Consider the following 25769-nt stretch of genomic DNA (forward strand, 5'->3'; position numbering starts at 1 on the left):
TGTGTGTGTGTGTGTGTGTGTATGTGTGTGTGTATGTGTGTGTGTGTATGTGTGTATGTATGTGTGTGTGTATGTATGTGTGTGTGTGTATGTGTGTGTATGTGTGTGTGTATATGTGTATGTGTATATGTGTGTGTATGTGTGTGTATGTATGTGTATGTGTGTGTATGTGTGTGTGTGTGTATGTGTGTGTGTATGTATACATGTGTATATGTGTATGTGTGTATGTATGTGTGTGTGTATGTGTATGTGTGTGTGTGTGTATGTGTGTGTGTGTGTGTGTGTGTGTGTGTGTGTGCTAGCCAGCAGTTGTGGTCCCCACGCCCCTAAGCACGCCTTACCTTAAACAGGTAGAAACTGTGGTCGCAGTGCTGCCTGAGTTTCTCCTGCAGTCGCTGCACGAGGAGTCTGACTTGCTCTGTCCGAGACTCTGTGATCAGAGGCTCTGCTTTCTGGATTTCTCCTACTAGAGTGTTGACGTCAGTACTGAAATTCACCCCAGAAGATGGAAGGATATCAGAATATGAAATATCTCCCATGCTTATGTACTGTTAAAATTAACACAGTAAAAATGGCCATCCTGCCAAAAGCAATCTACAGATTTAACACAACTCCCACCAAAATACCAACACAATTCTTTACAGACTTTGAGAAAACAATTCTCAGATTCATATGGAAAAAGAAAAAAACCCAGAATAACTAAAAACAATATTGTACAATGAAATATCTTCTGGAGGTATTTCCATCCCTGATCTCAAACTATACTGTAGAGCAACAGTAATAAAAACCACATGGTGTTGGCATAGAAACAGACTGGTAAATCAACAGAATCAAATTGAAGACGCAGAAATAAACCCACACACTTACAAATACTTGATTTTTGACAAAGAAATCAAAAGTATACAAAGGAAAAAAGAGAGCATCTTCAACAAATAGTGCTGATCTAACTGGATATCTACATGTAGAAAAATGAAAATAGATCCATACTTATCACCATGCACTAAACTAAAGTCCAGGTGGATCAAAGACCTCAACATAAAACCAGACACACTAAGACTGTTAGAAATAAAATTGGGAAAGAGCCTTGACCTCACTGGCACAGGAGACAACTTCCTGAACAGAACACCAACAGCTCAGGCTCTAAGATCAACAATTAATAAATGGGACCTCATGAAACTGAAAAGCTTCTGTAAAGCAAAAGACACTGTCATCAGGACAAAATGACAGCCTACAGACTGGGAAAGGATTTTCACCAACCCTACATTCGACAGAGGGATAATATACAAATATATATCAAGAAATTAAACACCAACAAACCAAATAACCCAATTAAAAATGGGGTATAGAGCTAAACAGAGAATTCTCAACAGAGGAATATCAAATGGAGAAGAAACACTTAAAGAGATGCTCAATGTCCTTAGTCATCAGGGAAATGCAAATCAAAACTGCTCTGAGATTCCATCTTACATCCATCAGAATGGCTAAGATCAAAAACTCAAGTGACAGCACATGCTGGAGAGGATGTGGAGAAAGGGGAACCCTCCTCCATTGCTGATGGGAATGTAAACTTGTACAACCACTTTGGCAGTCAATCTGGTGTTTTCTCAGAAAATTAGTAATAGTGCTACTTCAGGATCCAGCTATACCACTCCTAGGCATATAATGGAAAGATGGGGTACTTGCTTTAATGAGCAGCATTATATTGTGTTTTTTTCTGTTGCATAAAGTAATTCAATTTGTTTTGGAAATCAAAATGTAAGTTATCCACAACCCTCCCTTCCTTCTTTCCTTTCTTCCTTCTTTCCTGCATGCCTGTGAGCTTTCCTTCCCTTCCTCCAGTAATCCCTGTGCTCCTCTCAGGAGGTGGGAGGCAGAACAGGGAGACTTATTTTCAGGGAGAACGGAGTCCCAGACCAACCAAAACTTGTGATTTTTTTTTTTTTAATTAGGTATGTTACTGGTCTGTGACATGCTGGCTTTGCCTGTGCAAGGGGAGATTTGGATGGGATTTCCTACAGGGTGAATCCCAGTATTCTAATCTATGGAGAGTTCCTCTGGGCTCACAAGGAGCCTCAGTGGAGGAGCTCCGGCTCCAAGCCTCTGCCCACACCCTGACAGTCCGTAGGCCTTGTGAGATACGTCTTTACTGAAGGAACATCAGGCTCGATTGTACCTTTTAAACTCAGTAGCCAGTGCTCCTCAGAAGTGTTAAGGCTACCAACAAAAGGAAAGCCTGAGAAACCTGTATGGCCGAGAAGAACTAAAGAGACATGAAGACTGAATGACCTGCAGGATCCCAGCTAGGGTCCTGGAGCTCAGAGGGGAGATAGGGCAAACCTCAGAAAGCCTGAGCACACAATGGTCACTTAGGATAAGGCATCGATACTGGTATGCCAGCTGTGACAATGCTACCTAGAGAGAAAAGCCTAGACACTCTCTCTTCAATACTTTTCCTGAAACTATTCTAAACCAACCAGATCATATTCTAAAATAGCCCTGCTCAGAAAAAAAAAGGGGGGGGCAGGGGAGCAGAGTAATGACCTTATGACCTTTGTGTTTTTAATAGTAAGGTTATTCAACCCAGCCATACATCCTCATCGAGTGTTCCTCTAAAAGGTTCGGATATGAAGCGCATGCTGCATTATGTAGCAAACTTACCTAGGACTGAGCTCAAGCAAATCTATAGATTTGGTCTTTAATTCTCCACCTTTTTCATATTCCAGCATAATTCCTATAAAAGAAACAAAAATGCTATAATGTGCTTAAGAAAACCTGGGACAAGGTTAACGAAATCTGAGTTGTTTTTTTTTTTTTTTTCCACTTTTACTTTTTGGATGTGTAATTGTTGCTGATTGTGGTTTGTGTCTGCATTTGTGTGTAGTAGATGCACAAGTTCATATGGCTATATAAACATGCAAAAGAGAGTGTGCACACACTCGCGTGAGCACACGAGAAGGCCAGAGGTCAACGCCAGGTGTCTTTGTCTATCACTCGCTGATTCCGGGTCTCTGAAGCTCAAACATTGGGCTAAGCTTGCTTTCCGACGACCATCAGTGGTTTGCCAGTATCTGCCTCAGAAGTGCTGGGATGCTGCGGGTCTGAAATCTGCTCCTCAATCGTGTTTGGTACTGTGCTTTGAATACCAATTATCCCCCATCGGCTCACAAACATGAGCACTTGGTCCTCAGCTGGTGGTGCTGTTTAAGAAGGTCATGGAAGCTTTAGGAGTTAAAGCCCTCCTGGGTAGAAGTGGATCACTGAGGGGCGGGACACCTGAGTCCCACTTCCTGTGCCTTCTCAGCTTCCTGAGGGTTGGTGTCATGTGATCAGCCCACAACACATCCACACCGGGAGCCCTGAGCTGTTACAGTATATTTAATCACACTGCAAACTACCACAGGCCTGGTGCTGGCCGGACTGGGAAACACACAGCTAGGATCCCTAGCACTTTTCACTGAGGCTGATCAATGGAGCACAACCCATCCCATCCATCCAGAAAGAGAAACAGTAAGGTCCCAGGTGTACAAAATCTGCTCCCAACTACACATGGAAGCCTGTGTCTCTGTGTCCTCTACCCACAAGCATCACCAGTCTCATGGGATGACATAGGTGGTCCCTCCGAAGAGTGTACTTTTATGCCCCTCACTGAAGGCATAGAAGTGCCAGAAACACAAAGCCGAGTGTGTAATATTGTTGAGGGTCATGAAAGCAAACTGTCATGACACTAAGCCCACAGAAAGGGACCAGACATGTAACAAGGGGATGAACATTTAAAACAAATATTCTAGATAAAAAAAAAAAATCTTAATAATAATCCCATAGTCTTAAAACTAGTAAGAGACGTTCAACAAACACCAATATCTGGGATATGCTTTTTTTTTTTTAATCACCCATTATACTCACAACTAGCAAAGGCCAGTAACGAATACCAACACTGAGATGAACGATACTTTTTAATTATCTGTTATACACTTTGAAGGAAGTATCATTAAAAAGTGCCTTGACACGGGCTGGAAAGATGGGTCAGTACTTCAGCATGCATACAGCTTTTGCAGAGGATGCCAGTTCTGTTGCTGGCTCCTACAACCACCTATAAACCCAGCTTCGGAGGAGTCAGACTCCGCGGATACTTAGAACTCATATGAATATATCTACATACAGATCCATTCGTATAATTAAAACAAAAATTGAAACTTAACAATAAAAAAAAAAATGTTTCGACAAATGCACAGAAGTTGTTTATGCCAGCGTAAGACCTGCACAAGGTGTAACCAGCCAACATTCCGGCACTGAGGGGGAAAATGGACTCACAATTGCCTACCCCTCCTTGAGGAGCCATGGACAGTTGAAGCCTGTTGGAAGGGAAGAGTCAGTTTTCTTTAAGGGTGTGGTCCCTAGTACGTAAACCATGTTTCAATGGATGGTTCCACACTCAGGAATATGTGGACGGGTATGAAGTTGAGGGGTTGGGGGATCTCAGAGGAGTCGGAAGAGGAGTAGAAAGTGGATATAATCAGAATACATTATATATGTGCATGGAATCTTCAAAGAATTAATAAAACGCTACGTATATTAATCCTTAGATCACAAACCCACCTGATGTTTTTTCCATTCTGGAAAAAAAAAAAAAATAAGGCAATAAACATAACTTAATACAATGAATCGAATGAGAATTTCAAAAAACGAAAGGATAATAACTTGAGGAAAATATATTTGTCTATTGGCTCAGTCGTAAAGATGACCGAAGGTATACTCTATGTCTGTGTATACTTAGACATGAAATACACTCAGTCCACAAAACAGAGCGGAGAGAGACTGGGGCACAGAATTGGCCACACCCAGTCACACACGTTGTCTGCCTTCTTGCACTTCCTCTGGGTACTGCACCACCTCCAAACTCAAGTGCGGGCCACAGGACATTTCACACTTTCCCGACATCTTGGGACAGCAAATACTCTTTTATTGGGTAATAGTTTCCACGTTAAAGTTGAGAATTTTAAAACATTGGTTCAGTGGTTTTCTAACAGATTCATAACAGGCCAACGTAACAGCATACTTTAAAAAAATAATAGCCACGTGTCCCCTCAAAGGAAACCATCAGAACAGTGGCAGAGTAGTTTCGCACTCTTCTTCAACACCCAGCCTAATTGAGGCCAGCTGTGTTCTCACTCCCACCTCTGCACTCAAAATCATGCCATGCACATGCTGTCTCGGATGAAATACAAGAGAAAAAAAAATGGTCATATAGTGTTATGTAATAGTCTATAGCCTTTTCAAATGATGACAGTTCTTCATTAATATAATATTAAAACTTAATTTAAAACTTAAAAGTTCTTTCAACTTTTAGTGTTAGTTTCAGCATGAAACTACAACCACGTTGGTGAGTTCTGTGCTAGACAGATACATTAAAATCCAGATTGTCAGTGGAGTTTTATCCAGGCATAACTGAAAAAAAAAAAAAAAACGCACTCTGAATTATGCCTAGCTTCTAAGTGTTCACAGCATCTATCACATAGCTTCCAGCAACCACATCTGTTAGCAGCACCTCAAATCTGTCATCAGAAAGCTCTCACTGCTGGCAAACTATCACTATTGTGCTGGTAGGTACAAGTTTTGTGAACTTTTTTTTTTCTCTGAAAGCTCAAATTTTATCATTGGCAAAAGAAGTACTTAGGCTTCCAGTAGAAACTTTGAAGTTCATTTTGCTAATTCTCAAGAAAATGTCTGCCAAATGCTCCAAATCTGAAAAAATATCAGTTTATCCATCAGTCCTTCAAGAAAAAAAGAATGATCTTCAAGGTGTGTGGTAGGGTAGGATTTGGGGCGAGGAGGTGCCTCATTCTACAACTCACACAACCACAAATATTTTGCTAAGGAAAACCATGGTGCTTGCTAAACACATGAATATGTGCCCTCAGACTGTTAATTTAGATTGGCAGTTCCTGCCTTTCTACCCATGGCCCTTCAGAGGTAGCCAGTCCCGAAGCTCACACTCCGTTCTTCTTCAAATACATCTTCCTCGGGCTTTTCCAAATGTTTTCCCTCTTTTTCCTCCAATGAATTTGCTCCTTTAAGGTTCTTTATTGGTAAACACTAATAGTCGTTAGAGTCCCTGTTCAAGGATTCTTTTTTCCTACTCATTCTATTTATCTATCTATCTATCTATCTATCTATCTATCTATCTATCTGTATGTATGTATGTGTGTCTTTCTTTCTATATATCTACCTACCTATCATCCATTCATCTATCATCTGTCTATCTATCTTCTATCTACCTATATATCCATCCACCCATCTATCATATATCTATCATCCATTTATCTATCTATCCATCCATCCATCCATCTACTATCTATCTACCTATCATCTATCTATCTAGTTATCTAACTATCTATCTTTCATTGATTGGTATTTGGCTTTGTCATGTGCTAACAATTAATTATAATTATAAACTTAATTACAGCTCCACACTATGGACCACTTGAGTTCCAGACATGTAAGGTGACTTACCCTCACATTAAACAAGCAAGGCTCTTCTCCCAGCCCACTCCTCCTCTGGGATCCCTTCTTGGTGTCACAATCTAGGAAGGAATTTATCTCAATACAGTCTTGCGACACTTGGCAAAACCTACACAGTTCACCCAAGCATCTGTTGAGTAATGAAGTTTACTACCTTGGAATAGAAAAGGCATTCTGAATGCTTCTAATGACTGATGAGATGGCCCAGAACCTTCTAGCACAGGAGAACACGGGAGCTAGGGTGCTGTTCTCCAGAGTTTGTGTTGACATTTCCCACCGCGACAGGAGATAAGTGTAGTAAGGATTTGGAGTCAGACTCTAGTTCTATACTTGCAAAACAAACTTAAAAACAGAAAACAAAAGGTTCTGAAGAAAATTCTTGTTTAGAGTGAAAACAGACAGCCTTTGGCACATTGAACTTGTCAGCAAAATGTGGATATTACAATATTTTTCTCATTTTATTAGTCCTTTGAGAATTTCATGCAATGTGTTCTGTCCATATTCCCACAACTTCACAACTCCTCCCAGATGCGCCTCTTACTTCCCTATGCACCTTACTTTGCATCCCCAGGTATTTATTAAATCCACAACATTTTTAAAACCTTTTAAGAACATAGTTAAATGCACTATGGTATAAAAATAAACTAAATGGGGTTTTAAAAACAATGTAAAGATCTAAGGTTGAAATTAGATAAGAAATACATCTATATTAACAAATGAAGTTGCAATTAATAGTAAGATCCCATTTTCACTTGCAAAGGAAACCATTGGGTGCCTGACTATAAAATTAGTGAGAAACACACAGGATATATCCGAACCATTCAACAACGATCAGAAAAAAAATGTGACAAATGAAGAGGTGCGGTTTCAAAGGACAAATGTCAGTGTTACAATGATGTCAAATGAAAGTATGAAAACTGATGCCAAGAAATTTTTATTTTTTTCCTGAAATATTGTTTTACTATGCAGCACAATAAAATATAGGACAAGAAAGTGTAGTTCTGATACCAAACTAGATCACTGTGATAGAAATTATCTACACATTGACATTTCAAAGTAAGATGAAGGAAGCATATAGAATTTGGAGGGGAAACAATATGTTATTTAACAAGTAATGATACAAAAATCAGCTGGATTAAAAAAACAAAAACAACAGCATAGTCACACACATAGAAAAAGGCTGCAAGTTGATTAGAGATATTAAATTTGAGATAAAATATGAGTAGTTTGAATAATAGAACATACTTATATTTCAATGTCAGTAACCAGTTTTTTAAGTGTGTAAAACTCAAGAGCTAAAAATAAAATTTTTGAAAGAGATTTCTGCAATTAATTTTAAGCTCCTACACGGTAAAAGAGATGGCATTGAAAACATTTCAACTCAGGGAGTTCAGTATGAAGAACTCTAATCCTGATTTTAAAGAAGTGAAATGAACAAACGGCAGGAGTGGTTAATTTGGGCATGGGGGCAGACAATGATGAGTAAATGTACAAAATTAAGAGTCTGTCTCATTAACAAGAAAAAATAAAAATACGATTTCTATAAATGAACAAAGGTTGCAGGTGCCAGTGGCACTCAGTGGTAACGGGACTAGAAAATGAAGCTCCCACAAATGTACAAAGCGACTTTACCAAGGATCATCGCATCCTCTGGAGGACAAGAGCAATATTAGTTCTTCTTTAACATTAGAATATAAACTCTTGAATAAGAGGGCTCCACAGATCATCTGACCCAACTACGATACACTATTTTGTACTATATAAAGCCTACCTGACTGCAACGCACTGTTATCATTAGAATGTTTTACCTGTGATTGTAGGATTTTACATTATATATAAATTAACCTGTTATGTACTGTTACTGAGGAAAGCAAGCATTCAAAAGAAAAAAAGAAGTTTTCTAGTAGGTGCTATAAAGCACAGGTATTCTACCTGTGGGTCCCAACCTTTATGGGGGTTGACAGACCCTTTCAGTGGAGTTGATTTTGACCATCAGAGAACACAGATATTTACATTACTGTGCATAACAGTAGCAAAATTGCAGTTATGACATAGCAACGGAAATAATTTTATGGTTGGCAGTCACCACATCATGAGTAACTGTATTTAAAAAAAAAGGATCGCAGCATTAGAAATAATTAGAACCACTGCTTTAAGGGATGGATAAGTAATAAAATAATCTATGTCTTAAAGATTGAAAAACTATAGAAGTTGGCACCCCACATTATACAATCTAGAATCCTATAAAAATGCATTCTTAAAATTAGTAAATATTTTTTTTAAGTCTGGCCAGGTTTTTTTCCCCTCTGTTCACTACTAATCTTTTTTTCTATCAAAATGAGTCGTGTTCAAAGCCCTAAGGCTGCCTGCTAAAAACCTGCTAAGTTGTCATACAACCAGATCTAGAAAGTAAGGTACAAAGCGTGAAACACGCACATTTGGCTGCTTCATTGTGACATACTTATCACAACTACAGAGCTCAAACCGGAGCCGAAGGCTATGGAGTATGCTACAGAGAACACAAAGAAAAAAGACAAAGGTGCTAATGGTATATATGTCTCCCCAGTGATTTGTTTCCACATCCCAATATTCTTCATCTCATGTTGGCCTTCAGTTACTATGCAACAATAAGCCTCATCCCGAAAACACTTCAGAAAGAAGCGTCTACTCCCATCTTAGCAATGCATCGAGAAATGTTAATATCCTTTACTCAGAACAGCAGAAACTTTTGAAGTGGTGAGGATCTTAACCAGTTTAATTGACGTGTATTTAGTTCCTAACCAAAGAGCAAGGAACTGAACACAAAATAACAAAAGAGACAAAGGCTGTCATAACTACGTTGGTGGAAAAGCTCAGTCAGCCAGCTCCTGAACTTCAAAAAGCCAAGACCTTAATTGGTTACTGAACTAATGCGCCTGACCAACATAGAAGGGAAATGGTCTTTGCTGGGTCTGCCACAACCTGCTATGTACATTTGGTCACCAGGTACTTAGGTAGGGACAGGTTTGATTTCGTAGATGCTAACAGAAGGCTATTCCAGACATGCAAGTGGGAGGATTGAAATGAGAGCCTTAGAAGGCAAAACAAAATTGTCCTCTATATAGACCTGATAGAGGGAGTAGAGAAACATTCCAAGTCAGGCATTTTTATCTCATAGGATAATGTTATCAAAACACCCACTTGCTATTCAGTAGTGTCTGTAAAACTTGCATATAAAATAACACCCAAGGATTGGAATTTAAAAATCAAATATTTAATAGTGCTAAGTAATGTGGCCTCACTATAAAAATAATTGAGATAAGAGTTGCAAGCCAGAGTCTGCAGCCTGCCCTAAGTATGAGAATCCTGCTAGAATATTGGCTGTCACAGCTGGAACAAGCAGAGATCATATTTCTCTCAGCTAGTCTCCTCTCAGTTCCAACATCCTCTCATAAAGATTTCATACTCAGCACACATGTGGCTGGATATTTTATGCACCAAGGTCTATGTAGCTGCTGAAAGCAGGTGATGAACAAGGCAGGCAAAGTTCCTCATAGAAGTCTTATCTTGTGGGGAGAACTAAGCAAGAAAAATTAATTAAAGGGTGGTATATTGGATTGAGATAGCCCTGGGGTGGGAGGGTTATAAAATCAGGAAGGAGGGCTGGGAACTACCTTGGGAAGACGGAGCCTTTAGAAAAGAAGCCATCGAGGCTTCACTTGCTACACCTTTGAGGAAAGGGTTAAAAGTCTGGGAATACCTGAGATGCAAAGGACCATAGAGGAACTATCCCAGGACGTAGCAGTAGCAGGGATTCTGGGTAGGACTCCACCCACCTGGTCCAAGGTACGCAGAATAGAGTGCTGTTGTTACAGGTAAGGCTCAGAAAAGTTCAGGGTCAGAGAGGCAGAAGGATGAGGTCCTGCAGGAGGCTGGACAGCATGGCTCTTTGCTTTTGAGATTAAACGTGAACAAGTGTGTGGGGAGCTTAGGTTGCAGAGTGACGTGGTCAGACATTTCAACAGTCATCAGGTTGCTCTGTTGACATGGTCAAGGTGGAAGCTGTAGTAATAGAGAAAACTAATGTAGTGAAGCAAAGGTGGAACGAGCTTTCTGATAGCTGGTAATACTGGCATAATATTGGTATAATGTTACGTAAGATGGATGGATGGAGAGAGAGAGTCAGAGACAGAGACAGATATGGATAGATGGATCGGTGGGTGAATGGATAAGGAGACAAAAGGCGAACACATTATGCATTAAAGAATATACAAAGTGAGAGGAAGTGCAAATAAGAATGAACCCCAATATTTGTGATGAGCTAGTATAAAACCAAAGCTGCAGGAGAGTTGGGAGGGGTCATGGAAAACTTATCTCATGTGAGGTCTAGATGCTCTGGACTACTCAGAGTGTTTTCTTGGCCTTGGGAATAGCTGAAGTTGTCCAGCAAATAAATACAAATGTGTAAGAGAAGTTTGAAGTCAGAGGTCTGAGGCATTCCAAATTGAGAGGGCAAAAGAGCCAACACGAGTATCCTTGTGAGTCCAGCGCTGCTGTCTGCTGGGATTGTGCCTTAGGGCAGGTGTCATCTAAAGAAGTAAACCACCAAAGAGGTAAGAGTGAAAACCCAGTGCAGATTGACTTCAGGGAGACTAATGCCAGATGGTTCATTGTCAGCATATTTAAAACACAGCACAATTTGAGAAGAGGTTTTCAGGCAACAATCAATCCAGTGAGTCCAATTTCAGGTGCACAATAAAGCATAAGGCATGTCTACATAGAAGCTCTTTTTCAAAGTACATGTGACCATGAGAGTGGGTCCCATAGCTAAAAGGCCTAGAATCTAGTGTGTTCTGTAACCTACAGCATAGAGGTCAGCAGAACATAAAGCACATGAGACATCTCCCTTAAGGTCTAAGAAGGGAAGAGTCTGGGATAACCACTCTAGGAAATTTGGGTAAGGTCTGCCCTCTACAGCAAAGGGTGGGTGAGGCCTACCTCCACAGATAGCAGAAAGGCCACCACGCCCTTAAAATCCACTCTCATCTTTCTGGATGAAATTCAAGATGACTTTCATCCCCTCCACTGAGGAGACATCCCTATGTGAATAACATGCCTGGTTCTCTTAGGGCTTCTCTGTGAGTACAAGGATCTCTGTGCTCCCAACATGTGACATAACCAATGCATTCAGAAACATGGAGGTCAGTGGGAATCCTGAAAGCAACAAGTTCCAGGGTTTAGTAACAGTGAAAACAGGAAAGGAGCTAAAGACAGAAAGAAAAAGGTTGGGAGACATGTAGCTCAAAGCAGGCTTACACTGAAGGGAAAGGGCCACCAAGATGGCACCTGGAAAGTCAGTACAAGTATGAAATAAACACTATTGACTGACAAATTGACAGATCCATTCAACTCTCCCCAAAGAAAATGGCTACTGTTTTGAGAATTGGATGTTCAGACCTCACAGCCTACATTTCTAACCTGAGCTCCACAGTGAAGAGATGGAAGGGATGTGATCACCTACCAGACTGTTCTAGTTTAATTCCTGTTGCCGTGAAAAACATCATGACCAGAAGCAACTTAGGAAGAGGAAAGAATTTGTGTGGCTTACACATACCTACTACAGTCTGTTAACGAAGGAAGTCAGGTCAGGAACTCAAGCAGGAACAGGGGCAGGAACCACAAAGGAACACTGCTTACTGGCTTGCTTCCCATACCTTGCTCAGCCTGCTCTTTGACAACCCAAGGACACCTGCCCAGGGTGGGCACCTAGATCCTCCCGTATCAATCATTAATTAAGAAAATGGCCCATGGACTTGCTTATAGGCCAATCTACTGGAGGCAATTATTCACCTGACGTTCCCTCTTCCCAGACGACTCTAGCTCATGTCCAGTTGAGAAAAAAACTAACCAGCACAGTGTCATATGATAAACAAAACAAAACAAAACAAAATAGCACACAGTAACTCAGTAGGAGGTACTTTAGACATGGAAAAGGAAGTTTTCTCTGAGTCAGTGGAATTAACTAGAATAAAGTAAAGAGGCTAGCCATTGTGAGGTCTAGGGGAAGCTTTGTCCAGAGAGAGGACAGTGAGTGACAGGTCTTCTAAGTTTTATAAGAACAGTTCAGAGGTCTAAAATATAGAGAGGCCAAAAAGTAAAGTTCTAGAAGTCAGCAGAGCAGGCTGCATCAATTCTTTCAGACTGTATTTTCTAAGACTAACAGGAGCATAATAGGAGATTACTGGAGATATTTGCTTCAAAATCTACCGGCAAACAGTAGATGAGAGTGAAAACCAAGAAGCCAGTTGACAAGGCACTGAAGTTTCCCAACAAGAGATGGCAGGTGCCTAAATTAAGACTTGGGCTATATTAGCAGATGGAAGGGATTCTGAGTCAAGAAAATTGTGATGGAAAGATGGGTGAGCTGATGAATTCACAAAATATTTTGGAAGTAGAGCTGATCCAATTTGTTGATAGAAGGAAAAGAGTGAGCAGAAAGAAAAAATGGGAGAAATAAGGATAACTATGTGGCTTCTGCAAAAACAAAACAAAACAAAAAACTGAGCAAGAAAAAAGAGACAGGTGATGGTATTATCTGCTGACAGGGAACAATGTGTAAAAACAATGAAACCCAGACAGCATCAAAGAAAGGAAGAATGACAACCTTGTCTGTTAGACATTTTGGCCAAGATGATGACCTAAAATATCAGCTGCATAGCTGAAGAAAATGAGACATGTGTCCTGAAATTCAAGTTCACATCCCTAAAACTGTCTTGGTTAAACTGGCACAACACTCTACTCTGAAATTTCTGCCATTTCTTTACCCACATGTGTCATTGAGCACTTGTGTTTAGCCGTTCTTCTGAGCCATGTTTTGAGGACTTTGTTTTTATTTTACACATACACACACACACACACACACACACACACACACACACACATACACACAGAGGCTGACCTCGAACTCACAGAGGCAGAGATGTCTCTGCCTCCAGAGCACTGGGTTTATATGCCTGCACCACCTCACCAGCTTACATATTTCATCTTATTTGCTATTTCAGCTGCATGTATTCATGTTATGTGTGTGTGCACATGAGCATATGAGAACATGCATACATAACCACAGTGCATGCGCAGAGGTCAGAGGATAACTTTGGGGAGGCAGGTCTCAGCTTCCATCACATGAGATTCAGCTCGGATTATCAGGCTTGGCCACTGAGCCTTGTCCCTGACCCTTTTATTTTCAATCTGAGTTCCTAGTTGAAGCTGGAAGTTCTCCTCCTATTTTGTTCTCAACAAGTCAAGTTCCATTTTCTCTCTAATGGTGACCATGCCCTCTACCTCCACCTGTGACGGATGACCACTAGAAAAGCATATTCTACTCTAAAACAGCATCATTTTGTTGGCTCATTTCACAATCACCACATCGGACACAAGGATTCTGACCGACTTTAAAGTCCTATGACGAGGTACACAAAGCTTGCTCAGAATCAACTGATTTCTTAGTAGGGCAGACTGGAGGGTGGTGACCACAGGTATTAAGTTCGGTTGAGTGTGCAGTTTTCTTTTCACGCTCCGTTAAATTCCAGGAAGCAATGTCCCAGGAAGTCACTTTTCATTGCCCCTTCAGCCCCTCCTCCTCCTGAGTTATCTAGAAAGCATGTAAAAGTTTAAAGACTTCCTCAAAGAGTCACTTAAAAGAGTTTGAGGAACTGCGGTCAGCATGTGAAAGGATGGGAAGCCCGGACTAGAGAGCTCTGGCTTTCTGTCCCACTCTGTCTTCCCCAAGTCCCCGCCCCCTCCTTCGACCCAAACCATCCCAGGCTGGGAATCCAGGGCCCATTCGTGAGAACCCCCGTACCTGGTGGGTAATACCGAAGCAAGAGGCTCTTGAGCTTCATTTTCTTACCCTCCTACCTTGATGGGCTTCGTAGCCAAGGAAACAGATAAACAGCAGCGGAACGCTGGGGCGCATGCGCCAGTGTTTCCGCGGGGTCTTGGCGAGCCCTGCCGCCCAGAACTAGGTATGCTCAACTTGTGGCTAGCAGTCAAGAGAAGCAGCCAGTGTTCCAGGAGTGGCGCTACTTCACCACAAAGAGTTAATCCTTTAACTTTAGGATTTCCCCAAATCAACTCATTATTTTAGCTTCTTTTCGAGTGTAAGAAGATGTGCTGTTGTGGAAAATAAAATGTTCGTACAGTTTTCAATAAAGATTAAAGAAAATTATGCAATATTTTAAAGGAGCTATTGAATTAGTATTCTATTTCCTGCCAAAGCCTCTGAACCAACGCTTTCTCTTTCCCTTCTTTGTTAAAGAAAAATATCACACCTCTTGTAAGATTTAAAAAAAAAAAAAAAAACAAAAACAAGCCAACCAAGATGACTTGCTTGAAAGACTGGAAAGAAAGTTGAGGAAAAAAAAAATACTGACAAATACAATTAAGTCTGGTAGAAGAAAGCAACACACCTCCAGCTAGAAGGGACCCACACTTGGCAAGCAAATACATATGTGACCTTCATCTCTTCCTGCTCAGCCATTCTACTAGTTAGCACAAGGTTCAAACCTGAGAAAGGGCTGAAAATTTTACTTTCTAGAAATGCGGAAGTTTGGGGTAGGTTGTGGTCACCTGTGTTATCGCTTCTACGCCTGCTACTTGAGAACATGGCCACTGGAAAAACAACTTCACTGTGGGGAAATCCAGTAGACAGCATCTAAACACTGACACACTGACATCCCATACCTGCTGTCACTGAAGAGGACACAATTCTGAAAGACCTGCCCAAATGCATTTCTTGACCCCAACCCAAGAGGAAGCTTTACTTATTCTTTCGTAGTCAGCTTTCCGTAATAAAACACCTAAAAGAAATCAACTTAAAGGATGAGGTTATTTAGGATTATGGACTTTGAGGTTTGAGTCCTTTGGTTGGCTCTCTCACTTGGGGAGGTCTATCCTTATAATATCATGGCATGTGCTAGAGGAGGCTATTCATGTCACGGTGGCAAGGAAGCAAACAGAGGAAGGGGAAGGGACAAATTAAGGGAAGCCCCTAAATGATCTATTTCTTCCAAGTAGGCATCAATTCCTTTAAATTGCCACCAATTCCCAATAGACAATTAAGCTGTGACTCCCTCGGCGGTCAATCTTTGGATGAACTTAGAGTCACCAGTTACCTCCAAAAGACCCCACCTCTGAACTTCACTGCCTGCACTGGGGTCCAGACCCTCGATGCATACCTCTGCAGACCCAAATTATAACATACCCTTTGAGTTGAATCCCAATCTCTTGAGGACCAACACCTCTGAGGAAGGGAGCAGGCCTTGCCTTGGTCTTTCTATGAGAACATGTATTCAGAGGTATGCATCCCGGGTTCCATTCAGTTTCCAAAGCTGTAGTGGTTCCTTCAAGGACCTCTTATTCTAGGGATGTTAGGGTCCTAACTTAAGAACCTAGAATTGTCAAAATACCCAATTTAAGGTCTCTTATGCCATTTTCCTAGAAGACTACTGTCTTCCAGTTGTGTGCAAACAGAAAGGTGACCCAAAAAGAAGCAGACAGAGTGTTGAATGGACTCCCTTGGCAGTGGCTTAAACTGAGGTTGAAGCTGACTCATCGCTTACTCATCACCAGAAGCCACAGCACCATGTCTCAGCCTCCTTCACCCCAGCACATTATGTTTTGAGTCTCAAAAAAAAAAAAAAAGGCACACACTGCCCAGGTGATGGTCCCCCTTACAGTGTGTGGCTTAGAATGGCTTCCTCTTAGGATGACATTACTGTTTTTCCTGAATGGAACCATCAGCAGATTTGTCCAATTCCTCCTCACTAGATAAGCAACTGAGGTTTACAGGGACTTATCCAGAGTATATAGTATTTGACTCTTGGCCTATTCCCTGCACTGAGGTGACAATCTACTTCATTTCCACCAAATTTCATAGGTTCAAATTCTTCCCCAAAGGGGATGGCATAGAAAATTGGGTTTAGGGAGCTACTTTGTTCTGAGGGTAAGCCTCTTTCTTATGAAGAGGTCTCCCAGGGATCTCTCCAATCCCCTTTCTACATGAGGATACCGTGCGAGGTTAACAGCCTAAAACTCAAAAGAGAGTCTCACCAGAACTGACTAGAGTGTCACCCTGAGCTCCTGAATCATAAGGGATCAGTTCCTATGGTTCCTCATCAATAACACTTCTTGCAGCAGCTTGAGCTGAGATGTTTCTGTGGGGACCAGCCTTGAGCAGCCAGAAGCTGCACATGTAGGAGGATTGATTTAATTGCTCTAAACCAATCCAGCTAATCAAGTGAAGTTGCCGTGGCCTTCAGTTCTCACAATGTGATCTGGGAACAGAAGCAACAAAATTGCTCCAGGAATCTTCAGAAATGTTTGTTCTGTGCTTATTTCCTACCTCCCCACAACTTGCTGAAACAGAAAAAATCAGCAAGGAGGCCCTACAGTTCCAGGTGAAACAAATTCGCTAGTGATGATCACAAAAGATGAAGTCTGAGAGCCACAGTATTGGTTTAATAAGTTCCGTTGATGTGGCCAAAATTGAGTGATTCAGGTTTCACCCTGTCTCCAATGGTCATATCTTCTGTGCAATATATTCATAACATGTTTCTTTGATTGTCAGTGTTTTAGTTACTTTTCTGTCACTGTGGTAAAATGCCATGACCAAGATAGCTTATAGGAGGAGGGCTTTATTTGACTCCAGAGGGAGTCCCTCACCATCATTGTGAGGAAGTACGGCAACAAGCAGGCATGACAGCTGAATCAGCAGAAAGAGAGAGAGAGGGGAACTAGAAACTGCAGGATTCTTTAAACTCTCAAATCCTGCCCCCAGTGCCAAAAAGGCTGCACCTCCTAGGCCTTCCCCGAAGGGTACTGCAAACTGAGAAACAAGTGTGCAAATGCTGTAGACTATGGTGTATATCTTCCTCAAACCATCACAGACAGAGATCTTATCTTCATAACCACAAATCTGAATGAGACCCAAATATAAATTAGAATTCTTTATATAACTTTGTTCTGGATATCCCCGTAGTTGACAAAGGCTAATGAATAGAGTGATAAAGTCACCAGGAGGGTAAAAGTAGTGGGGAGGGTAGCCCCTAAAAGTGATAGAGGCAGAGAAAGGCAAAGAGACAGACAGAGGGGAGAAGTCAGGCTAGGCGGCAAGAGTCCAGATTCAGCGTTGAGGACAGACAGAGTGGAGTAGAGTACAGCTTCCATCTGCAGTCCAGCTGGGGCCTCCTTGAGAAAGTCACAGCATCAACAAGAGGTCTGCATCATTGGGCCTTCACTGGGAGCAGTAAAGAAAAGACAGCCTCCATCTTCTATTGGAGAGAAAGAAAATGTTGATCATCACAAACCAGGTAAGGGAGGTGACCTATGCACGGAAACTAGAGGTGGCCTTGTGCAGTGGGCCTCAGAGCAGAAGGACTACTTTGTGCCAGAATACATACTATCTCATTGCATTTTAGCTTTTTCCAAGTGCCCTTGCATTCTCACAGCAGGACTCGAAAGATCTCACATGGAACTTGAAAGTGGACCGGAAGGATCCGCTGAGTCGTTCGGTAAATATGCATGGCGGATCTGGTAAAGCTAGATGTGTTACTCTTACTGGTACCTAATTCTGAACAACACTGCAAAGGAGTCAGTGCTCAGGTGGATTTGAACTGAGTCATACTTAGGTTAGGGTATGCTCTGGACACAGACAGAAGGATCCAGCCCCTTGCTTTCTTTCTTCTAAGCCTCAACCATGAAGTGAGCAGCTCGGCTCCATCCCCTCTGTGAAGCGCTGTCTCAGCACAGGCTCACAGCAACAGAGCCAGTCCTCCCGGGACTGAAGTTTCCAAAACCATGATACAAACTAGCTTCTTGCTTTAAAATTTGCATTGTCTGTATATATACACATATATGAAAATAATTAAAATGGAGTTGCCCTGGAGACAAGATAACAATGTCCCTACTTGATACTACCACCCCAGAAAAATTAAAAGTCTAGTCCCGAGAATGGATGGATTACCTCTTTAAGAGCTGTTGGCAACTGAGGTCCCATAGACCTTTGAGCACTACAGACCTTTACCAATGCTACTGGTTACCCTCCAGAACTTGATGGTAACCCTTTATTGCTGATGACACCATGCATCTGAAACACAGAGCATGGAGAAACCAAGCTATTTCTGACCTAGAAGCCTCCTCTCTACTGGCTGGCTTTCATGGTACAGAAAGGTGCTGTGAATGCCACACTACAAGAAAAGTGATCATTAATCTTACCCAGCTGTGAACCCTGTGAGCTACAGTAACATCTGTCCTGACCAGACATGCCCACTGGCTCGTCAAGGTGAAAGCCATACCTGGAACCATAACCAGGCCAAGAACCTGTGGCTGCACAGGTCATAGGCCCTATGGAAGAACCTACTCCTGTTATCCTGAGGGGTAGATCTAGATTTAAATTATACCCATATATTAACATATCCCTTTGCCCTCATCAGAGAAGCTTCCATTTGTAGTGTGTGGTTATTAACACAGAAACACACAAATTGAAAAGAATAAGAGACTCTAGCATGATTGCCCATAAATGGGACACCTACATCTCACCCCTTCCTCCCATGATTCATGGGATCATTGCAGAGGCAGAGGCAGAGACATTTTAAGAGCCCAGAATACATGAAAACAGTGGTTCTCCAAGCACAAGGTGGAAATGAACACCTAAGAACTCGCAGAGATTGTGACAGCATGCACAAGCCCCATATAAGCTCAAGCCAGACCAATGGAGAAGGGAGAGAGAGATGAAGTCATTCTCTAGCCAAGGAACTATTTGCAATAGGTAGCTGCTGGGAAAAAGAGGATCCATTTTTTTTTTTTAAAGAGTGTTGGCATTGGTAAGTCAAGTATACTCCAATGGAAGTCTACAAGTCCAGGAATGTATGGGTAGCACAAAGTAGAAATGATGGATGAAAAAAAAAAAAAAAAACAGAGGAAAAAAATTGGGTGAATGGAGACAAGAGTGGATCTGGGAAGAGTTGGAGGAGAGGAGTGTCTACAATTAAAAATTCTCGGAGAAATAATAAAACATACATTGTTACAGGAATGAAAAACTGACGAACACGGGCTGTCTCTAAAGCTCAGACAATTTCCCAGCACCGGAAATGTTCTAGCTGGCGTGAAGTGACCAGCTGCCAAGCTACACAACTTGCTGCCAAGTGGTCTCAGAGTCAGAAACATGAAACTCTCCTCACAGTTCAAAGATTCTATGATTCTGTGCTCGTAATGCCTCTGTGTGTTTCATTAGAGATTAAGGAAGGCTTAAAAAACAAAACAAAACAAACAAACAAACAAAAAAAACACGGGTTGCTAGTTAGAAAACTACAATTCCCGAGTCTGGCCCTCTCACTCTGAACTTGATGAAGCAGTTCCTTTACCCTGGTCACCTTTAGTTACTCAACTCTAAATGACTTTCTTCCATTCCATTCAGTGCACACATCCCATAGCCTGCTCATTTCTGCGCTGGGATTTTATCCTCCATCTCATTCCTGGCACCTGATAAGCCTCCTACTCCAGCTCTTATCAGCATTATTAGCCTAGGCTCATCTGTTTGACATGCCAATTTCATTCCACAGAGTGTGGTGGTTATGAATTGCATATCATGTAATCCTCAGCAGCTCTGTTCTGCCATTCCCTCCTCAAACCCTCAGATAGACCACATCTGGAGGCTTCCAGGTTAAGCCACATGACCTGTGATTCCTCAGTCGCTTCATGTTGAAAGCCCCATTACCTTGATATCTTTTTCTTCCAATCAATTTTATTTTTTTTCTTTGTTTGACCCTTCACCTCCGTGGATGTATATACGCCATGCCTCCTGCTATCTTCTGCTGTATCCCATCACCTAGCTCATCTAATGAAAACATGTCACGTCTTTAACCATAATGGCCTCTTTCTTTTCTCACTTTAGTTGCTCCACTACCCTGGAGTCAAGTTTTCCGGGCACTAGAAGATCCAAAAAGGTCTATAAAAATTCACTTCAAATTTGAACTTCAACTTAGAAATCCAGCCCCAGAAGATGACTAAGGGTTTTCTTACCAAGATACCAGGAGACATTAAATGGGAGCTGAGGGACTGGTAATGAATCTTTTTGACAGGATAGGGTTGGCCTGAGACTGTTGCACTGGGGTCCACTCACAGTGCTTGCTGGCATTTCTACACTTTTTTATGTTCTATCCTAAGATGGTACGAAGACTTGTGGTCATTCTTAGCAAGCCACAACATGGCCAAAGGATTACAGGAATGCCTGGTTTCAAGGGGTGCACTTACCGACTGGCCAGATGAAACTGGCCAGTCCCCATGCCAGTCCTCATGTGTATGCCATTACCCAAATATTCACACTGCAGACTAAGGAACTCCATGACTCTTAGGAAGTCTCACACCCCCCTGCAGGGTCTGTTGGCCTTTCAAATGTCTCATTTCCAAATCAATAGAAAAAAAAAAAATAAGGCTTCCTCTTGAGCCTGCAGTAGGCTGCCACTTCTGCTCAATTTCCACCCATGTTGGCAGGACATAAAAGTTTCTTTGTGGGGCTTTTGAAAGTCCATCATCACCTTAGGGAAGTTACATGTTATTCTTTTGGTTTTAGTTTTTTTCTTCTTCCTGCCTTGGTTCCCAGAAATTTCAAAAAAGCTCTGCAACCTTGCCCTCCTACGTGCAACTATGACAAAGTGTCTCTCTCCCCGCTTCTACCATACCTGGCTAATTGGTCATCATCTAAACATGCTGCTGCCAGGGGCATGGTGGGAAGGAACTGGGCTAAAACCAGTTCTCGGATGCCCTTTGTCTTGCTGGGGGAAAGAGCCCTTGCTAGGGTTATGAACGCTGCACCTCTTATGGGACAGGGTGACTGTTCAAACTTCCATGACCTCCAGGTTAAGGTCAAAAGGGATATTTGCACATCTGGGTGATCAGAGCTCATCAAGGCCAGCCTTTACCTTGGTCATCTGCCCAAGCAGCTTCTCTAAGCTGGTAAGACTTCCCAGCCACATAGCCCTAGCAGGGAACTCTAATCCTTGGGAGTCCCCCCTAAGCTGACCCTGATGGCAATGAGGCCCCGCACATATACTTTTTGGGGGAGAGGGGGGACATACACCACACTGCTGTAATGTGCGACAGGCTCTCCCTTAGGGTAGTTTGTCTTACCACTTTTCAATTTCTTAACTTTGCAATACATGTGTGGAAGCAATACATACCCAGTAGAAATCATATACATTGCATTTCTGAATTTTAGTATTTATTCAGGCTTTCTGTGCTGGAGAGAATCAATGAGCCACATAGAGCAACCAACAACACTCCACAGGGTCCTGATATTGCTAAGCTGGGATGTTCTGTAGGATATAACCTCATTGTAAGTCAAGAAAGCATCTGGGTTTTCTTTCTAGTTGCTTGTCAACAAAAGACAAGCATGGGAATATTGTGTGGTGTGACTAGCTTAGAACTGCTGAGAGTCAGACTTCTGCTATCAGGAAATATCCTCTTTGGGAGGCAGCATGCACATGAAAGGACACAATTTCAACTCGAGGGAATCTGCTATTTGAGCTTCAACTCTGCCATGTATCGACACGGTCCCTTCTAAAAGGTCAGTTGCTTCCACTTAAAGTGAGGATAATACTTCCTGCCTCCTGGGACTGTTAAGAGTCCATGGCATACACACAGTACACAGAACTAGTAGCCAAGTTCTAGACATTTAGAACATTATTCTAGAAAGTCTCGCTGCTGCTGCCCCCCTCTATAACCTAATGCTTTAACTCTCAAGCATGTCTTGGCACGCAGAATGTATCTTAACATGCACTCCAAGTGAAGTATCAATGAGGAAATTTTGCCATGGGAAAGGCTCTGTGTGTGATAGATGGCCCCATGACAGCAGGGGGCAGCAGCGTACATGGTTCTATCTGGACAGTGTTTTCCTTTGGAAAACCTTGGTTGGGTCAGACCAAAGGCATTCGGTACTGAGTGGAGTAAGCCAGTTCCTTTTAACTTTAAAACATATCTTTAAAGGTATAAAGACAGGTGCTAATGTTTTTTTTTTTTCTTTTCTGCATATATTGGGTGTCTCTGACTCTTTGTCCCACTCTTGGAACCCTTTTCCTCCTACTGGATTATCCAATCCAACCTTGATTATGAGGGTCTGTGCCTGGTCTTATTGTAACTTGTGCCGTGTTCAGTTGGTATCCCTGGGAAGCCTGCTGTTTTCAGAAGGGAAATGGAGGAGCAGGAGATCTGGGAAGGGGGGGGGGGGGGGGGGGGGGGGAGAAGGTTGGGAGGGGAGAAGGGGGGGGGGGGGGGGGGGGTTGGAGGTAGGAAGAAGTTTGGAAGAGTAGAAGGAGGGGATACTGTGGTCAGAATGTACTGTATGAGAGAAGAATAAGTTTTTAAACTATGGATTTATTTTAAAAATTTTCAATTTAGTAAGCCACGCTGAAAACAAGATTGAAATGTCACTGTACTCCACAAAAATCTATGATAATTAGGTATCAACTAGAGATAAAGTATATTTTAAATGGTGTTAAATTTGGTGAAGTAGATTTAAATGTCATTTTCTACTGCATTTAGCTTTTCTTAACTGTTATTTCTGTGTTCTTAGCCATATAGTAATATATTTGAGCAAGATAAAAATATAATTAAAGTGTGATAACTGCACTTAAACAACTATAAAAAAATAAAAGTTATTGTTTAAGTAGCCCCACAAAAGACAAATGCACTGATAATACAAGTCATTATGAGTGCTAATAGTTACTGAGTACCTATTGTGTGCCAGACATTGGATGACACAAATTATCCCCTAATAAATCTTTTTAAAATCTCTTTGAAATAAAGATTGTTGCCCCCTTTTTTTATAGCTGGAAAACTGAAGCCATTAAAGTATTGATAAAAACTTGAGATTACCCCTTCCTGTATTATAACTTTTAAATACTTCTTCGATTTTGCCAACTTTCTTGCTTGCCTTTTAGTCTATATGTTTAAAAACAACTGAAAATCTTTTTGCTTATATCTTTGTTTCCAAGATGAAGACCTGTATGTATTCCTTCTCTAAGCATGCCTGTGTGGAACTCAGCATTCCAAGGTCCCTGCAGCACTCACAGTAATTTATGACAGAACCCTTGATGAGAACAGCTCAGGCAGATCTCAGATGGGTTCTCAGTGATGTGCAGTAGCTGAGCCAAATGCAGAGCTGCTAAAAAGTAGTATTGTAAATCCAAAGAGGGTGAAATCAGCCTTCCTTTGCTCTCATTTGTTTCCCTTGAGCCTATTTACAACAGAATGGCAAAGTTTAGGGCGTGGATCTGTGCTCATTGCTGCTGCAGCTGCTGTGTTTTGGACGAAGCCTTACGCCCTGCAGACTGGGAAGCCATGTAGGATAGTAACACTCCTGGGTAGCTGTGGGAGATGATAGACTGAACATACTCCGGAACTCTGTCAAAACCAGGATTCCAAGTGTTTCCTTTCTTGCCCCTCTTTCTCTGGTTCAGTTTTGTCTCTTGCCTTTTACAAGCATTTTGACTTCCTTCTGCCTTTCTCCTTCTCCCTCCTTCTCAGTTTTAGTGTATTCTCTGACACCAGCTCCAAGGCCATAATCCACCTATGCTGTACCAGCTCTTCGTCGGCATCTTCCTGGACTCCTTTGTCTGTCCTCTCATATTTAGTCACCCTGATGCATCCTGAATTTCTACAACCCTCTCATGGTCACTTTGGCTGCCTGGTGGGTTGGCTAACAGGCCTCTCTTTCGTCCCCTCCATTGATGCATGCATCCCCAGAGCCCGGGTGTGATATAAGGCCTGACTCCCACCAGCGAATGACACCTGTGCCCTCTGAAAACAGAAGTACTAGAAAGAGGCACATCCCATGCTGCATCTGGTCAAGCTCAGTCACCCTGTCAACCCTGTCACTGAAGCCCTGTGGCTTCTTTCGGCAGCAATTTCACAGCGCTCTCTGCCTCTAGACTCCTGGCTTCCAGATAAGAAAACAGAGCAAAGGCCACCAGGACACCAGCCATCCTGAGGTCCCATAGCCACCAGCTATGTGCTGATTGAGGTCCTGGCTCCCTGCTCCTACTGACAGAAGAGCTGGTGACAAACCTGATTGTTGCTGTTTTTGGTAGACTCAACTGTAAGTTCTTTTCAAATTCTGCTCCTCTTGGTTTTAAAACTTTTGTTTCCCTGTTTTAAGCATTTTGGTTTCAACTGCCACTGAGCTTTGCCATATCATTAACTGGTAAGAGAGGTGAGTAAAAGCAACCAACTCTCAAACAGCAGAGTCTGGAAGTGGTTGTCAGGTGTTTGAGGGGTCAGCAAACAGTACAGAAAAGAGATGCAGAGAGTTATCTCACGCACAGACTTGGGTCATCTCAGCAACTTATACTGCTTCTCTGTGATGTCACCGCACTGATAAGATGATATGAGCAAATAGTAAGATGATGACCAAGAATGCCAGTGGTTCAAATATAATCTCTACTAAGTACAATGGCCTGCCACTGCACTGACATTTCTAGAAGGCCAGTGTTCTTGGGTTTGTTGACAACTGGAAATAGAAAAATAAGATGCACACTGAACACCATCTCATTAGGAAGCAAAAATCTACGCAAAAATGTTGCATCTCGTCTCCTCAGTAAACTTGTAAAATAATCCACATGAACAGAGCTGAGTATAAGAAGGATTCGCATCTGTCCAAGGAAGCAATGCAGGCAGAAGTGCTTCAGTCACTTAGGGTCTCAGGCTTCAGAGATGCTGTAGAACCTCTGGTGAGCCTTGGCAGCTAGCTGTACCTCAGAGACCAGTGTTGGAAGTGAGCCATCTCCTGTTCTTTAAGTAGCTCTTTGTTTGAAAATAGTTCTTCTCTTGCCAAAGGGACCTGGTGCAAACTAATTCTCTGACCTTGGCAAGCTAAATGGGAACAGCATCTAATGATCTGATTAAAGAAAGCCCGTGTGGAGGAGGATCTCCCCTATTAGTAGTCTAGAGGAGAGGCATGGGAGGAGGAGAGGGAGGAAGGACGGGATTGGGAGGGGATGAGGGAGAGGGCTACAGCTGGAATACAAAGTGAATAAATTGTAATAAATAAATAAATAAATAAATAAATAAATAAATAAATAAATAAAAATAAAAAAGAAAGCCCTTGTGCTCAAGTCACTGGGTGAACAAAATTTAAGCTTCTGGTATACCCATCTGGAGATGTTAACATTTTTTTCTTCCATCTACAACTTTCCCCCACTGCAGTTGCAGTAGAAAAT

At 42.0% G+C, this 25769-nt stretch overlaps 1 protein-coding gene across 1 annotated transcript in view; it reads right to left on the minus strand.

Moving 5' to 3' along the window:
* Positions 1 to 14421, minus strand: part of Daw1 (dynein assembly factor with WD repeats 1) — a 42094-nt gene extending 27673 nt beyond the window's left edge. The window contains exons 1-3 of the mRNA XM_055616955.1: positions 14360 to 14421; positions 2659 to 2731; positions 342 to 486 (exon numbers count right to left, since the gene is read on the minus strand). Coding sequence (XP_055472930.1) covers positions 342 to 486; positions 2659 to 2731; positions 14360 to 14399 — 258 coding nt within the window. The 5' untranslated portion in view covers positions 14400 to 14421. The remainder of the gene's footprint in view (positions 1 to 341; positions 487 to 2658; positions 2732 to 14359) is intronic.
* Positions 14422 to 25769: the final 11348 nt, after the last annotated feature.

The sequence above is a fragment of the Psammomys obesus genome, unplaced genomic scaffold (assembly GCF_907164565.1).
Source record: "Psammomys obesus unplaced genomic scaffold, mPsaObe1.curated_primary_1811, whole genome shotgun sequence".
In the NCBI taxonomy this organism is placed as follows: domain Eukaryota; kingdom Metazoa; phylum Chordata; class Mammalia; order Rodentia; family Muridae; genus Psammomys; species Psammomys obesus.